Genomic DNA, 18,010 nt, shown 5'->3' on the forward strand with positions numbered 1-18,010 from the left:
TTTAAATATTATTTCTAATAATATAATAAATTAAAATATTATTTCTTCCATTAATTTCTCTAAGAATAAGCAGAGGCCTGACAAAACTATTAAAAGCACAGATATCCTCTTCTGTCTCAGTCTGTTCTTTGATTTGTTTTCCCTCCAAAGCAGACAGGCAGTCGCAACAGCACAAAGAACACCTGGCAGGTCACAGTGCAGGAGGACGCCTGCTACAACAGCAGCAGTTAGCAACTCCCAATTTGTTATGTTGGATTTTAGTGTTCATTTTCTCCTGTAAATTCCATTTTCCTGCAATTCTGCTAAGCCTAGGTGAACTATATACAATTTACCAGAGTTTAACTCTCTGCTGACTGATTCCCATAAACAGCATTTGTTGTCACAGCTATGAATTCAGAGAAATGGGAAAAACAATCCAAGGGGAAGTATTGTAAAAGAAAAGTGACAATTACATTTCCTTTTATTGATGACCCTGAGCACAGTAACGTGCTGGTAAACATCCTTCTTCCCACTCCATCACAGCCCTCACTTCAGAGTGTCCTACACAACCACTAACCTTCATTTCACCTCTTTTTTTTCTCTCTTTCCCTGATGGATGCAAAGCTGCACAGGGACAGGACAAGTCCACACAAAAGCAGGCAGGAAACAGGGCTTGGCAGTGCAGGGGCAAGAGAGAGAAAAGAGATGGCAGCTCTAGGCCACTCTCACTCTTCCACTTTCTTTAGAAGTATCAAGAAGCTAAGTGATTGCATTAAAAATAGGAAGGATGCCCACCTGCCCTGAGTAGTTGGTTTCCTTCCGAGGAGCCACTAAAGCCTTCTGGGAGAGATCCCTGTCTGGAAACCAGATCCACAGGAGTTTACATGCTTCAGAAGGTGGAGCCCAACCTGAACGGAGAGAAATTCCTGGCAAAAGGTATTTCCTGGAACATAAATGTATTTATTCATTCTATGGCCTTTCTACCTTCTGTTAAATTTATGAGCTTTTATGTTCTGTTATATTTTCAGCATTCAGCTCAAAAAACCTCAGTCACGGCACAGAACGAAGAAATCCCATAAAGTCAAAAAGCATAAAGAAAGATTTAACTGCCTCTTCTTAATTTTTTTTTCAGCTCTGGGATAAATCCTTGATGCAGGCTGAATGTCTCACCTATTCTCCAGAAGGGGTGCACACTTGAAACTGCTGCACAGCTCCTGGGCTCTCACCATAGCCCAGTCCAAACACATTCCAAGACCAGAGCTCAGAGATGCCAGGGATGGTGTCAATCCCCTGGCCACCCCACCAGCATCTTCACAGACAACAAAAACAGGATTTCTCCAGAGCCTCTACACTGCCTGTGCTGCTGCCTCCCATAAATTCCCACATGAGTTCTCTACCCAAGCACATCAGCTCTGTCTGATCCATCTTCAGTAGCTGCAAAATGCTGAGCTCTAATATATGACAGCAAGGGGGTCTAAATCATTCTGCTTTTGAGCTGTCACACACACACACAAAAAGCTTTGGATGAGGCCAGACCAGTCTGCCAAACATAATCTGCCACAAAATCTTCTCAAATTAGGAAGAAAAAAAAAAAAGAAAACAACCTACTTTATTTAGCTTTGGTTGTTCTCCACCTCTCCCAAAACTGTGAGCTATAAATTTCCCCGGAATAGAGCCCATTAACACAATTTCTAACAACCAGTAACATCACAGGTACCAGGCAGCTGTCACCACCACGCCTGTTAAAGTTTTATATTTTCACAGAAAAAAAGCTGGAATAGTACCTGGGGTTTGGTTTTGCATCAGAAGAATACAAGACTGAAACATAATTATTATACTTAGAAAAATTATACAGGAGCTACCCAGAAGATATTTTATCTACAATCCCACCTGGTTTCCAACTGAAAGGAAATCATCCAGCTTTAAGAAAGAGACTCCAGGAAGGGTCACAATAACCTGAACAGGAAAAAACAAAGCTCTGAAAATTAAGCTTTACAAGTTTGTAATCTTCCTCCACGAGACCAAACTTCATCCTTTCTTACTCCCATAATTTTAGTTTAAACAGCTGTGACAGTTACAACAACTCTTTTGCCTACACCTGAAGCTGTGCTCATTTTAAGAACATACATTTCTCTGGGGATTTTATGTATGTAGAATAAACTACCTAGGAATATACATATCACTTGGGTTGGAGGAGAAACCAGAAAACAATGTCAATATTTCATTTTAATATCACAAAGCAAAATTCAGGGAGATTTTCAGAAACTCAATTCCTGCTCTTTGAAAGGAAGAAACTTGGAAAAGGAGCACGAATTTCCAAAACTCCATTCTTATCCTCCTCATCACTAGCACATGGAATCATTTCATTTGGTGGTGTTATATGGGAGATTATGCTACTCTCATTTCTGAACAGAATCACTGAAATACTGATTAGCTCTAAGATTTTAAACTGAAAGCATGTTTTAAACAAGACAGACTATATACAAGAGTAACCCAAAAGACTGGATTTTTTGGGGTTTTCCTTTTTTTTTTTTTTTTACAACCTCTCAGATCTCTTGGTGCTGTGCACAGTCTAGTTCAACTCCTTTCTCACTGACTGAGAATGAGGTTGGGCCAGGAGCATCTCAGGTGTATGGTGCTAATGCAGTGAGGCTTTCACTGCTGTGCAGCAAATAGGAAGCAAGGTTTGAATGTTCCTGACTCTTCTAATGTCACCCAGCAATACAGATAATGGCATGAAATGCACAGTCCTTGAGGTTGGCAGAACAGATGGAGCCTTAACCTTTATGGGAGACTCTGGTTACACAGCTTCTGTGTCTTAAATAATTTATAGGATCTGATCATATGGGAGCTTCAGCTGTGGAAACAGACGATGCTGAAACAAGATCTGATCCAATCTGTTCATTTGCCACTGTTCAAAACCTGGGAAAGGTGAACAGGTCGCCCTGGAGCCCATGGCACTTGCAAGCATGGGATTTCCAGCCCCATACACTTGTTTATTCCTGTTTATTGCTTTCAACACAACCCAGCATCAGTTTGTGGTACACCACATTTGCTCAAGCTAATCAACTTTGATCCAATTCTGCTCTAAAACCAAGCAACTTCTCCTCAAATTACAGTTCAGGTGCACTGCAGGTGAAGATGCAAGTTAGGTCATCACTGCACATTATCAGACAAATATTTAAGCAGAAAAGAGCAGCTTGCTCTTAGGGTAGAATATTCACAAATTGTTCCATGGGATTGAAATGGTAAGCAGGACCTCAATTGTAGATTGAGGAAACTTTAGCCTGAGAGCAGCATTTGTGCTGACCCCCAGGGTAGGCAGTGCTGGCACAGGGACACTCAGGGGGCTGTGGACACGACACAGAGCAGAGCAACCACATAAATGTGAGCATTTGCACTTCCACAGAGCAACAGGGCAGGGAGAAGTGAGGCAGCAGCACAAGCACGTTACCCAGGTCAGAAACACACACAACAGCCCTTTTTAGTACGCCTAATCAAACAGCTGGGGCACTCTGAAAGCTCCCCAAAACCTTTTAGGAGAAGCATATTAAAGCAAACCAGCCCCAGTTCAGATGACTTTAAAATTCCAGGCTAAATTCTGCTTTATAAAAGCTGATTCACAAACAGACCAAATATTGCTGTTCTGGGATGCACAACAAAGAATGGGGCAGATGGTCTGGGGTGGCAGCAGCTTCACTCATCTGATTTAATCCATCACCACAACCCTGTCAGAGCCTCGGTCACGTGTGCTTCACTCAACTCACTTGCTCGGTTCACACACGGCATCCAGAAAAAGCTCACTGAACAAGATGTACAGCTCATATTTACTACTCAACCCTGCCAGCATTCCTGCTTTTTTAAACAAGATTGGAGAAATAAATTTGCTCTTGGCTGCGAGAACCTCGCCAGCTTTTCCATCCTAACTGTGTTTTAATCGCATCAGCCCTTAAACTTTTCAAAAAACAGTATTTAATGAAAACAAACAGATGTACAACTGCCGAACGTCACCCGGAGACTGTTAACATGTGTCATCACCAAGTTTTAATAGCACAACTAAAAAAAAAACAAAGATTGAGAGTTATGACAGGGAAATATGGTTGCTATAGAAGTCCAGCTTCCACAAGACAACACTCCAGCAGAGAGGAGTTCCCACGCACAGCCCGAGCAGGTGCCTGTGCCAGAGCTGGCGTCACCTCAGCCCCCACAGCCCCCTCCTGCCCTCCCACTGCTCACCCTCACAGCTGCTGCAGGCTGCTGATTCAACAGAAAATCCTTCCAAATACGGGGGAAAATACAGCTTCCCTCACATCAGGCTTCAAATCGGCTCCTCCAGCAGCGTGACGTGACCTGAGCCCCTGAGGGGTGGGGATGTGGGTGCAAACCTCTGCCCAGGAGAGGACACAACTCCCTGTGACAGCAGCTCTGTGCTGCAGCCTCCTGTACAAATACACCCGAACAGGTCCCAAGTCACCAGCCAAGGAAGCTTCTCCAGAAGATAATTCCACTTGCAGCACACTCAAAAATACCCCCATACACATTTATGATCCCTATTTCTAAGAATAAAGGTGAATAAAATGGTTTCTCCCTCTGCTTCCCCCAGGAAAGCAAAGCAAAGAGCCCGTCTAAACTTTCTTCCCTTTTCTTAATGAAACTTTTATTGATTTTTCATCCTTGTGAATCATTGCCTTGGAGCAACTTCTTTTAGCCGCAGGTTCTCACATTTAATTTGTATGTAAGCTTAAGGGAAAGTTTATCAACAGAGTCTCCAGAAAGATACTAGAAGGGTTTTATGGAAAAGCTATGAAATTTTACATATGGCATTTACCAGCCTAGTTTTACAAGAACAAAAAAAATAAAAAATAAATCCAGAATAATGCATGACATTAACAATCAGCAGATTCCTGTGACATCCTATGGCACCTCCATGCAGCTGTCAGTGCACAAAGCACAGAGAAGTTAGGCTGAATAAATTTGTTCTGATAAAGAGTAAAAATAAAAATACACCAGTCATGCATTCAGATGTATGGATCTTCCACATGTTAACAGCTACCCAAAGATAAGGAGAACAGAACACGTGTCTGTGTGGCCATAGCATAACAAGACAGCTTCTGGCACTAAAATGTGTATTTGAGTTGGGCATAAGGAAACTGCTAGGATTTAGTGAATAAATAAATGAAAAATCCATCAGCAATGCATTAACAGACAAGACAGCTTTGCCAATACCAAAGACATAAAAAAGAACAAATCTCTGATAATTTATTCTTAAGCTAAAATTTTCCAGCTGCTTCAAGTGCTATTTACATGGGAAAAAAACAACTAAAATGCTACGGACCTTTCAGCTCTCATTCATGCAAAATACATTTATTTTACTGGTCTAGGGAGGGAACAAATTTATGGGCCAACAAGCAGCATCCAGGGTACAGTAATTCAAGTAACTATTTCTCAGGTTTGTGTCTAAGAAAAGGAAGTATCCTTTTGCTTAAAAGTTAATCTTTTGCATTGTGAGTAATATTGTCTAAATGGCAAAGTATTGGCTAGAATTGTTTTCACAAGACCTGAAAACAAGGATCTTTGACAAAGTATCTAGGCTTCTGGGGGAAAAAAAAAAAGTTAATAAGTTGAATCATCTGTCACTTTATCAGTCCAACACTTGTTATCTTTGAGAGGTGAAGCAAAAGGAAAGCTTGATGGAAATCTTTTCCCCATTCTCTCATGCCTTTGCACTGAAGTATCAACTCACTAGCACTGCCCTAATGATGATAACCCAATTGTCCTTAACTACTTCCCAAATTACCTGATTAAGGAAGGGATTCAATAGTGTTTCCCAGGTAGGATCCATTAATACCCACAGGCAGAAATCTGTAACAGCCTGCAGAGCACTGCCCATGCAGCCAGGAGCAAAGCAGAGGAGGGGGGAGAGAGAGAAAACACTGCTGGTCACAGGAATGACCCTGAACAACAAACAGCCCATCAGAGTCCCAGGCTGGATTGTGCCAAGGGAAGAGAAGTCCTTGAACTGCACAGGAACAAGAGCAGGCTGAAGCCAGATGAGATTACTCATGCAGGATGCTTATTCCACTGAAAGAGAAGTGGCAACACCAACACCAGGAGCAAAAAGGGGATTTCATAAAGATAAACAGATTGAAAACAAAATTATGTTTGTTGATCATGACAATTAGGTCTTCTACTCCAAAAAGGTTTAAGAACTGTAAAAAGTTATTGGCATGAGGAAAGGTTAGGAAACTTTTTTACCTGCCACTAAACAGGCCATACCAAAACACTGAGAGTAAAAGAAAGAACATTTATAAAATCCTACATGAAGTAAACATGAAAAGGTTGCTCAGCTGCACGATAACTGAGTAATGTAACCTTTCAAAGCAGCAATGAAAAGCGATTAGACCATCCCTTGGATTGAAAATGATTGATCATGCTGCTGCTATTGGAATTGAAGCTGACTATAATGCCTTTTATGTAATTGCTTTATTGAATGTAGCACAGCTTTATTTGGCAATATAGTCAGAACACTGCGAGTTTGACCAGTTCCTTAGCTCCTGATACACCACAGACACACAGCTGCAATACATTTATCCCAATGACATTGGATTAACTGGCACATACTGAGGTTGCCTCCTGACCTTTCCGTTAAGGTCTACGGGGAATCTTCCGCCTGCAGAATCATCTAGTTGATTTGAGTACCAGCAGCTTTCCATCCTCTGCATCTGTTTGCTGGTTTATTCCATAAACTATATCAAAAAAAACCTTAAATCTGATTTGGGGCCCTGTGTGCTGTAATAATTAAATCATTCTGAAGACTTTGAAAGCTGGCTCATCCATTTAAAAAAAAAAATCAATCAAGGACGAGTAAATCACAGTGAAGAAGAAGAGTAAGTAAAACTTTCTTTTTTATATTGGAGCACATTGAAATATCTATGGGAAAAGCAGTGCGGGTGAGGAGTTGTTTGATTTTAACCTTTGTTTTTATCTAAAAAAAACAGCTTCAAAATTTAAATGTAACTGCATAGAATTACCTTTTCTCACCTGCTTTTCAATTTTCTTGATTTACTATCCCCTGGTATCACTCCCTGCTCTTTGAAGAGAGTCCTGGCAAAGGTCAGCAGTCAATTAACCATCAATAAATACCCAACATGCGAGTGACAATTTCGGGCTGCCTGAGCTCCCATTACTAAACCAAGTAACATGTTAGAAATCTCATAACAAAAGGCATAAAGTACTTTGGAGTGTTCTGAACATAAATATAACGCTACCTTTAAAGCAGTAAGTATGAAAAATATCAAAGGAGGTATGTAATACCAAGTTTTATCATCTATTGCACACGTATATTGATTTAACTGAGACACGCTCACTTATCTACAAAGCAAAAAATTGGGTTTTAAGTACTGTACTTTGCAAGACCCTTAGGGCACAATAACATTACTGTCATCATTTACTCTGACTTCCCTGTCTCTCATTTGATCCACCCCCAGTCTTCTCAAAACATTGCAGCTTTGTTTCTATTTCTGCCACCATGCCAGTGCCCTCGGCTGGGTGGCAACACGTAATTATACATGGCTGACATGAAACACAGGCAAAAATTAAAATAAACATAAACACACACACAGAGGCACTGATAACTAAGCAACATCTTTAACACTCAGACACATGGATAATTTTCTCAGTGCTGTGCAGGCATGGATGTACTTGGGGTTTGGGGAAGGCTGTTTTGCACACTTTCTCATGTTTAAAATTGTTTGGGGACAATCCTAAAAGCAAGATCATCTTGGTATTTCACAGAGGAATGCAGAAGATAGAGGATTGATATTTCCTTAAGAGAAAAGTGGGATCAATAACAGTTAAAAGTTTGGATAAACCCTCATTATCAGATTCCTACAACTTCAAAACGGATCCAAGTGAGCCTCCTGTTAAATGCAGACACAACCTCCAATCTGCAGAATCACAAATTTCACACTAAGAACATTTTAAGTCAGTGATACAGCTATGCAGAGGTTATGAAATATTTAATGCCAATAGAAAAACAGATGTACTGAGTTAGTTTAACTGAAAATACTGAAGTTTAGATAAGTCATTCTAGTGATACACCATATGCATTTAATACACAGAGCTGCAAACAATTCACTGAAATTAATTTTCACTTCTGCTTGAATACAGCATTATTTTATTAATGCAACCAAGAATATTAAGGGAATAACAAAAAAAACCCATGAGTGCTACCTTATGAGCACTATAGTAAATAACAGAACTTCCAGGAAGTTTCTGGTGTTTAATCAATAAAGCCTCCTTTTAATCCTTGTCAGTAAAAACTCTAATTCTGTACTCCATCCAGAGAGCTGCTTCAAAACTCTGCAGCTAATACACATCAAAATTTATTGAATGCATAGAAAATTTAAAGCATATAAATAATTTTTTCTCTATCCAGTGCCTCCACTGTGAAGATCTTCAACAGATAGAAGTGTTTGTTTTGCTTAGAGGCAGATGAGTGATATAAATGTAACTAATGGGTCAAAAGATGTTAAAGATGTCACAAGTACTGAAGTTTTCCCTTCAGCAGCTTCAAACCTGTGAAAGTTATGATTATATATGTCACCATGTAGAGAAATAAAACATGCCTCACATGTAGGTGGATATTATTACACTATTGAAATTTGAAGGTCTTTGGATCTCAGGGGTGACAGAATAAACCCAAAAAGACAGGAAACAGCGAAAAATTTCAGGTGGTAACACAACAAACACCAGATGTCCCCTGGATTGAACCACATTGGTGGCACGCCCAGTCGTGTTTCATATTTCTGTTGACTTATTCAATGGGTCACAAAAGTCCCGATAAAGACTTAAAAAAGTACCTACCTTGCACATTTAATTTTTAAGCATATTGAAACTATAATGCTTTAAATGTCAGAATTTTTCAGAGGCATACAGCATGAACTATTCTTGCAAATGAAGCGTAGGAACACCTTTAAAGCTGCTGTTGACTAAGCCAGGGAACACGAACCCTCCATTACCACTTAATTCTGTACAGGGTATAAACACAGCCCCGAGCTCGCTCGCTCGCAGTCACTTGGGCCGCGCTGGTGACATCAGCCCCTCCCCACAGCTGAAAATCTGACAGCACTGCTTTACAGAGCTATGAAGAGCTTTTAAACAGATCCCGGGAAAATAATCCAACAACCAAGCAGCAAATGTATTGCTTAAGGTAACGGAGGGAGGTTGCCTGGTCCTGCCCTGGGATCAGCTGGGTACCACGGCGCACACGCTCTGCAGCGTGGGCTCCGCGTTGGAGGCGCTGGGCTGGCTCCTCTTTGAACATATGCCCTTTCAAGTGAAATTAATCACTCTCTTTATCACTCCTGCAGCATCTGGAGCCATAATCATTACCCAACTGCTGGGAAAGAAATGAAACCACTAATCGCACAGGGAGCAGGGCTTAGCGTTCAGAGCAGGAAAGTTTTTATTAAGTTCTCATTTGAAAAGTGATTTTTCATGGCTGGCCTTCCAGGACATGCCACACAAAAGCTGGATCTTGTTCAGCAACTGTCTGCAACTCACCCTCAGCACACAGAACCAAAGTGTTTAGAACCACTATAATGAGGGTTTAACATGCTTTTCCAAACTGAGCTCTATAATCCTAAATCACTATTACACGCAAGTACTACACGGAGACACATTCAACCATGAGCTTTAAAAGGTCTCTGCAAGAAGGAACTGCAGAATTCTGCAGAGGCAGAGACCAGACAGCGCCTCTGGAATCACACTCTACTCTTGGACTGGTCTCAGTCCAGGCAAACTGAAGCTCTGACATTCAAAACTCCTGCATTAAGTGGTTATTTCATCATATCTATCCACTGGCTGAGGGTGATTGAATTAAACAATGTCAAGACTATGGAAATAACCTGGATTATCATGAAATATCCCTTCCAACTTCTCCATGTCGTGTTCCCGGCTTTTGCCATGCATATTTTTTGAAACTAAGAAAGAATACAAAGAATTTTCGTTTCTTTTTAGAAAGAAAAGAAAAATGAGTAAAATTATAATGGCAGGACTATTCTCAAAAACAGCAGCAGAAGAAAAAAATATCTAGGGAATAAGGGTATCAGAGGGCAGACCTCCTGAACCTCATGAAGAGTCCCTAGAAAGAGTCAGCAGCATAACTTATATACTCAGAACAACGTGTATTTTAGGGATTTCTAATACAATTTTGTGTTATTTTCACCCACAACTGTGCTCTACACAAGAACTGAATGAGGAAGTGATTACTCTTATATACTGAAGGCGTTCAACTAAGTGGCAGAGTAAAACCCTTAAGATATACTTATTTAAAAAAAACCTGCAGGGTTCTGAACAAGGGCAGCAGAATAATTAAATCTAGTACTCCACTAAAACAGGCTGAAAATGTGATCATCCATTTTTAATGCTCTGCCTATACATAACAACAGAAATCTTTCCAACAGCTGCATTCAATTAAAAAAAAATTAACCCCAAGGAAAAACTACAAAAATATCCCAATCTGTTTTTCTTGCCACTCACTGTGCTTCTTTTGTGACTGAAATATGTACAACAATACAATCCAACAAAGTTAAATGAAAAGTACCACAATTCCAATAATAAGCTATCTTTTTATTTTTTAAAATGAACTATTCAAAAGAAACCACTTTTGCAGATTTTCCCCTGTGACCCCCAGCTCTGTTCCCATAGTAACTATTGAGGGAAGAAAAGGATGAGAAGCCTAACATACTTTTCCCAATACCAACAAAAAAAAAAACAGAAAAAAGCACCTTATTCTCAAAAACCATTATTCTCAAGAAGAGAAGAGGGACATTAAAAGATTAGTGTGAATCTCCTGTGTAATCTAGTTTAAACCATCACCCACTGAACATCTGATGCTGGCTGACAAAGATGTTTGCTAAAGCAGGCAGCCTTACCGTAAAAGACCTGCTAAAATAGTTTTGCAAGCCCAACAATAACAAAATGACCAGGGCACATGCTGCAAAGCTTCCCCCTGAAGGCAGCCAGCCCACAGCCAGGCTCAGCACTCGCCTCTGCCAAGGAACTCCTACTCCAGGCTCATAAAGTGTTAATTCCAGCATTTATTTCAGGGTTCTTTCAGTTCCTCCTCTGCTTGCCTTTTTAGTTGGATAGGCACTCTGTGCTGCCCATACTGCTTGCTGGAGTGCTTCTCTAGGAAAATATAATAAGCCAAGGATTCCTTCTTTAAGCAGTGCCACCAAGAACTTCCCTCTGCTGCCCACAGCTACTCACAGGAAACCAGAGCTAATAAACAAGCCAAGTTTTACAGGCAAGGAAAAACAGCACCAGTTTAAGTATTTCTGTCTCTCTAACCAGCATCCCAAACTCCCCCAGGAGCTATTCCAACATCTCTGATGCTGGCTGGCACTCTCTGTGCCACAGGTCCTTCATCCATGTCCCATACACGGCACTTCCAGCCCAGTGGGACAAGCACAGGACCCAGGTGGGTGTGCCATGGGCTGCCCTGGCATTTATCCAACCCAGCAGCAAACCTCAAGCACCCGGAGGAAAGACCAGGCTGGAAAATGATATTCCAGCATAAGAAAGCTCCTCCAGCTTTTATGGAACTGTTCTGGTGCACATTTATCTTGTTCTGTGCCAGACTATGCAGTATTTCCTGGCTGACCACACAAGTTTGAAACTTGAACATCAACTCTGCAATGTCTCACCCACCTAACCATGACCTGACCAACCCCTGCAAAGGGTCATAAATTAACCAACGGGTGCATCTCCACAATCTCCAAGACAAGCTGGATTCAGCTGTTGAGAAAATAAGACCAGATGCTGATACCAATATCAGAAGTGGAATAAGATGGGTGGAGCAGCAGAACCAAATGTAATAAAATTTTGAGATTCATGGAACAGAAAGGTGGAAATGTGGATAGGAAATTGTAAGGAACAAAGAAGAAAGAAAACCAAATATTTATCAATCTGAAACAGCTGCACTTCTGTCTGAGGAAATGTGAGATTAGCTTTGAGGCCACCCTTAAAGCCTCTCAAATATCAGTGACTAATATCAACCAGCATTTTCAATTTTGCTCCTAACGAAATTTTGCAAAACAACATCCTTTGAATCTTCAAATGTTATTGTTTTTTAATGTTTTGTAGAAATAGAAGCATAATTTACACTGTCTCATAAAATATTATTGGTAAGTAATTATTTTAGACAAATTTAGAACTAAAGTACTTCTTTTTTATTTAAATCACTTTAACGGCTACATAATGAAATTATGCCAACACATTAAAAACAACTACACTGCTTCAAATGAAACTGTTCAATACAAAACATTTTTTTTCAAAAATTGCTCTATTTTAAGCCAGACATTTATAATTCCAATTAAACACAGTAAAACATCAGTAGGCGAAATCTTAATTGAGATTTGATATTATTCTGAGGAGCAGTGCTAAGAAAAGATTTCATTTGACCAACCAGTTCTAAGAAATAAGTTTACTCACAGAGGTCCAGCAGCTTGGTATCCTCAATTCATAAATACATTAGCAGCAATGACCAAAAGAAGAATTACTTAAATTAAAGAGTAGTCTGGCTCAGGAACAGAAGCATAAACTGAACATGAATAAATAAAGGTAAAAATAAGATTTGTCATTTTAGAACAACTTTTCATTATCAGGTTTATGGCAGTGTCCTGGTTATTCTGAGAACAGAACTTAATAAGTTTTTTTTAAAACTACTAACTGCTTCAGCTGTCAATACTACAAGACTGCAATCTATAACCCAGGACCATCACATCTGTTCACTCTTAGCATAATGAAGATATTTTGAATCATAAAAAGTTTGATTAAATCAAGGCTAAATTTCCACTTCAAAGTTTCAGCATTTAAAACTCCATCCACCAAGGCAGTGTAAGAACAAGCCACAATTAGAATGTTTACCACACAATAAGAAGTTTGGAAGCACCAGTCAGATACACCACAAACCTTCCAGATACCACACAAAGATCACTAAAAAGCCATTTGTGCTTCATTCATGAGCTGTTGTCCCATCAAATAAAGAGACCACTTCATTTAGGACAGATAATCACTCTTCATTTTTCCACCTTTTGGAAAACTTCACTTGTTGCAGAGCTATTTTTGAGTCTCCTTTCAGCAAGTTTGAGCTCCACTGTCCTTTGAAGAGCTGGACTCCTTTTAACATTTGGTGTACGTAGGTAAAAGCTTGTCTTTTAAGACATAAGGTCAAAGGCACTTCCAAACTAGCACTTGACCTTCATGAAATTACAATCTTGAGAAAGGGCATTTTATGGCAGTATTATCAGAGAACAGAGAACAAAAGGCCTTTTTCATCATAGCCAGGGCTGGCTCACCCACACTCACGGGTGGTTCAAAGGTTCCTCCACATTAGAAGCTCTTCTCTGAAAAGTTCATTTCGTCCCTTTTCCATTATGGATTGTTTCTGAAGAACGACTAAAGATCAAAACCCATCTGGCTAGCCCTATTTTAAGGATGACTTTCAAATCCAGGTAGTAACTCCAAAATTAAAGTTTTCATATGTTCACCTCAGGCAGGAGTACCTACAGCTCACACACCTGGCTCCCAAAAGCCCACGAACTCCAGACATTTAATGGTTTCTTCCTCAGGTAAAAATCTCTCTGCTGTGATCAGAATCATTACAAACCCATTTCCCAGTCTGATACCTCACTTTCAGTGCTCTTCCACTTATATCAGGGAGCATGTCCCTGCTGGGCTAAATAGCCATCATGATTCATTTTTTCTAGAGCAGGAAAACTCACTGGGACACAACATCTGGGTTTCTAACAATCCCCTTCCTCCCTTCCATAGTAGACAGAGGATTATTTTCAGGATAGACAGCATTTTTACCATGATTTAAGAACCATTTTTCTAAAAATCAGGGCATTTTCATCCTAGAAAAAATATTTTTACAATATTTCCCTCATTAAAAAAAATAAACCCATGTCTTTGCTTTAGCTCTGAGAGCCTTTTATGGGCTATGTCACTCAAATCTTGCATTCTGTTTGTATTTTGGGGGAAACAGCACATACCTGGGCTGTACTTTATGGAGGAGTTGAAGACACCAGCAGAGAAGGGGAGCCAGAAACCTGTCCCTGAGCTACAAAAAAGAGTATCTGGAAAGAGACACTCCAGCACTTTGTAATCCTAATTATCAGCCCCTTCCTGTAAAGTACTCAAAATATTTGCTTGTTTCTTACACTTAATTCTGATTTTGGATCTAAATTTCAGAGATTTTAGAGAGTCACCAAAAAAAAAAAAAAAAAAACCAGAATTGTGACATAGACTAATTTATATGTCAATCTTCTATATTCTATACTGGCATTGCAGAAGTTCCAGAAACTCTTAGGACTACTCCAAACGTTGGAGAAAATTAACATGGTGAAATATTCAAATTGCTAATTGGCAACTGCATTAAATACTACTAATTTACTAGAATTTAGGTCTAATTAAATTTAGCAAGTGCAAGAAAATTATTCTGCTATTTGATGTTGCTGAGTAATTTAGCTGGTATGATTATGGTTTTTATTGTTTTCATGTTTAGTGGCCACTAAATGAGTATCTGATAAGAAATGTCTGGAAACCAGAAAACACAGAGTACAGATATTAATTTGCAACTTCTGGAAGCCAAAAGCTCAAAATAATTGGTTTCAAGACAGGTCACAAATAAGCAACATGCAAGTGATAGCCCTCTGAATCACTGAGAGAAAAGTATGTATAAAATTACCTCCCACTGCCAAGTTTTCATGTTTTAGAATTTCAGGGCCTGGAGTTTTTTTTAGATGCAGTGATTTCAGTACTGTTGTTTTCCCCTAGACCAAGACCACCAAGCCCAGAATGAAAATGTACAAGTCTTCATTAGACAGTGTCAAGGATTTAGCTGAAAAAAAAAGTCTGTATTATAAACTGCAGCAATTATATGATTTTTTTTTTCCTTTTCCCCAGCCCTATCCATATTAAGGATGCCCCCCTGGATTTGTGTGTGCTAGGAAAATTTATTTCAGTACACATAAATTCATTTTCATAAAGTCAGAGCTTTCAGTAGCATAATCTTATTTAATTATAAAGCATGACATTTCAATAAGAACTTGAATTTCTCCCCAGCAGGTAAGTAACTTGCCATGCTTACAACAGACAATTCAAGATTTAAAAACAGAACAGATCATCCCCTTTCCCATTATGGATTGCTCATTTCTCATCAGACTGTTTTATTAAGAAAAAGGACAGCAGCTGCAGGTTTTCTTTCTATTGCAATGAATCTCCTCAGCTTTTATTTTAAAAGTTACTTAATTTCACTGTGCCGTGCTTTTATTAACTTTTTATTATTTTGTATTAGGTACAGAAATCCTCAAACTATAGGATGATTTTCTACATAATCATTATACAAGCCACAGGTCTCAACAGGTCAAGATCTCCATGATCTACATCCCAGAGTTATTTTATTATTAATATCTTACCACAAGGGGTTATGTTAACCCTTCTACCTCTCCAGATCTACCTATTCCATTTAAGTCACCACCCCTCTCTTCCCAAAACACTTCCTTTCAACCTTCTGAGAGACACGCCTTTGTGACTAATCATACCTGAAAAACCTTTTCAGTAAAGGTATGAAAATGCTTACAAAATCAAGCCACATATGCCACCCTGACAGCAGACTGCCATTTACTGCCTGCCCATTGTGTTATTTCTCAGGAAAACTGCAAAAACACAAGATTCAGGATTTAGAAATGCTGATGTTTCACTACTACTGCAGAGGAAGTAGGGGCTTCACAAATTATAGTTTCTCAGCAAAACAAAAAATTTCTGGGAGAACATACTAATCATTTCAACCTGGAACTAAACATTTGGGGCTTAGATGTAACTTTTATTTAACTTTCAACAAAATACTTCAATGGGGAAAAAAAAAAGAGAGGGGGGTAATGTTTACAAGTATGGGAGACAAATCTTTCTTTCTCAGTTGGGACAATGCATTTAGCTGGAACTCACAAGGTATTTTCATTTGGAAAACATATCAGTCAAAGTTGTTTTCTACCTCATGCCATAAGCAGAGAAAGTACATCAAAATACTCTTAGGATTTAAAGTTTTTAAAGTGACTCTCGAGAGATCAGATATTTTTAATCCACTGTGGGAGTCACAAGAACTGACAATTTGCTTGTGCATCTGGAAGAGGAGCCTTAACAACAATCCTATTGTGGGGCTTTCAGAGCATGGTGCCCACACAATCCTGGGCACCAAATTTTCTTAGCTCTAATTACATCTGCCCCAAATGCCTTGGAAGCATTGAAAGCTCCTTATTTTCAGCTGGAATCATCAAGTCAAATTAAAGTTTTATGATTTACAATGCACAGCCCTAATGACTGAAGAGAAGACAGACAGCACTGAAGGCTCTAATTTGTCTTTAAGAAAACAACTCTACCTTTCAAAGCTCCTTCAAAAATCATGTAAATAACAGTGAATTGGAGAAAAGGGAATCATTGTTTATTTCCTCCTCATTTCACATGCTAGACAGTGTAAAGAAAAAGTCTTTAGAAATACAGTATCATGCTGTACTTTACTAGCTCTTCCCCAGATCCCCTTACCAGCAGCCAGGCAAGAAGTTTGTGTTGATCCTATCAGAAAAACAGGAGTTCTCCTAGAAAAATTGCTTCATTATTCCACTAATTCAGTCTATTACCTTCCACAGAAATGTAATTTAAAAATAAATAACCAAAACACCAAAGAACCTCTTGAAAACAAAACAAAAACAAAAAAAAAAAAAAGAGGGAAGTTATTTTTCCATCACCTTTAATCACTCTTTTGCTCAGTCACAAAAGGCCAAATCTCAAAGGGGTCCTGGGCAATGAAACCCCTGGTTCAGTTGGGTATTCTTGATTAAGCACTTTAAGTAAACATTTCCCAAATTAATCAGGCTTTCCATTTCATTGAACGTTCTCTGCTGTTGTGTGTTGTGCTACAAAACAAACATCAGATGCACCACGTTCGGTCCTGTGCAGCTGTAGCACCCCATCTCCCACCCACCCACTCCAGCACCAAGAGTCGTGGTGCTCCCAAAGCACCTTCACAGCTTTCCACCCCCTGTGCACATTCAAGCACTGCATGAATCCAAGCTGACTGAGGGGCAGAAATCATTCACTACACGCACCAATGGAATTACAAACAGATCAACCAACAGCATGGACTTCTGACTCAGCTCATCCTGAGGGATGCTGGTGTGCCCCTTGCATACAAAAATTAAAAGGAAATTATTAAATATTTCAAAGAAAGTAACATTAGGATAATAATGCAGTAAAAATACTCTCAGATGAAAAGCATTAAGGAGTCCAGAATTATGCTCTGAGTGCATAATTGCAACAGACATGTAGATTACTAATGTCAACCACAGATTAACCTTCTATTTTTCAGAATTAAAAAAAAATTAGAACAGAAGACATTATCAGACTTTTAAAACTTATTATTGAACTAAAACAGAATGGAGAAAGGACAATCATGTCATCCTTTAATACAGCAAATATCTAGCAGAGAAGCTAACATATCTTTTTCCTACCTGTTTTCCAGACAAACTGGTGACCTCTCCTGGCTTGCAGATCAGCTGTTTGCAACATTAGGAAAACAAACAAAAGGAAGGGCTTCCCCAGGCTCTGCCATGCCCAATGAGGAGAAACCCAGTTCTGTTGTAGAAGCATAATTCAGATAATTCAGTCTCTTGTATTCTTTGGTCCTAGAATTAAAAAAAAAAAAAAAAAAAAAAAAAAAAGATAAGGCTTGTTAAAATTAAAATGCCACCAAGGCAACAGGCTCAGCCTAAGGGTGACCTGGTGGCCACTGCAGATTTGATGAGGACAAGGTGCTTCTGTTACAGGTACTTCACGTGGAGAGGAAGAAAAGAAACGGAGAAGGGGAAGAGAAGGGAAGGGCCAGCTTGCAGAGGGCCTACAGTCCCATCCTACAAAGCCACTGTAAATGCTTCTAGCAGGCTCTTAGGAAGAAATCTGCCAGTGCCAG

General features: G+C 39.4%; 1 protein-coding gene across 6 annotated transcripts in view; it reads right to left on the bottom strand.

Annotated features, from left to right (window-relative positions):
- The window catches only part of THSD7B (thrombospondin type 1 domain containing 7B), a 298,971-nt gene that overhangs the window by 225,556 nt on the left and 55,405 nt on the right, over positions 1–18,010 (bottom strand). For all 6 annotated transcript variants that reach the window (XM_038142161.1, XM_038142157.1, XM_038142156.1 and 3 more), the window contains exon 3: positions 17,553–17,726. In XM_038142161.1, the coding sequence (XP_037998089.1) occupies positions 17,553–17,691 (139 nt within the window). In that variant the 5' untranslated portion in view covers positions 17,692–17,726. The remainder of the gene's footprint in view (positions 1–17,552; positions 17,727–18,010) is intronic.

Source organism: Motacilla alba, chromosome 7 (assembly GCF_015832195.1).
Source record: "Motacilla alba alba isolate MOTALB_02 chromosome 7, Motacilla_alba_V1.0_pri, whole genome shotgun sequence".
Lineage (NCBI taxonomy): Eukaryota > Metazoa > Chordata > Aves > Passeriformes > Motacillidae > Motacilla > Motacilla alba.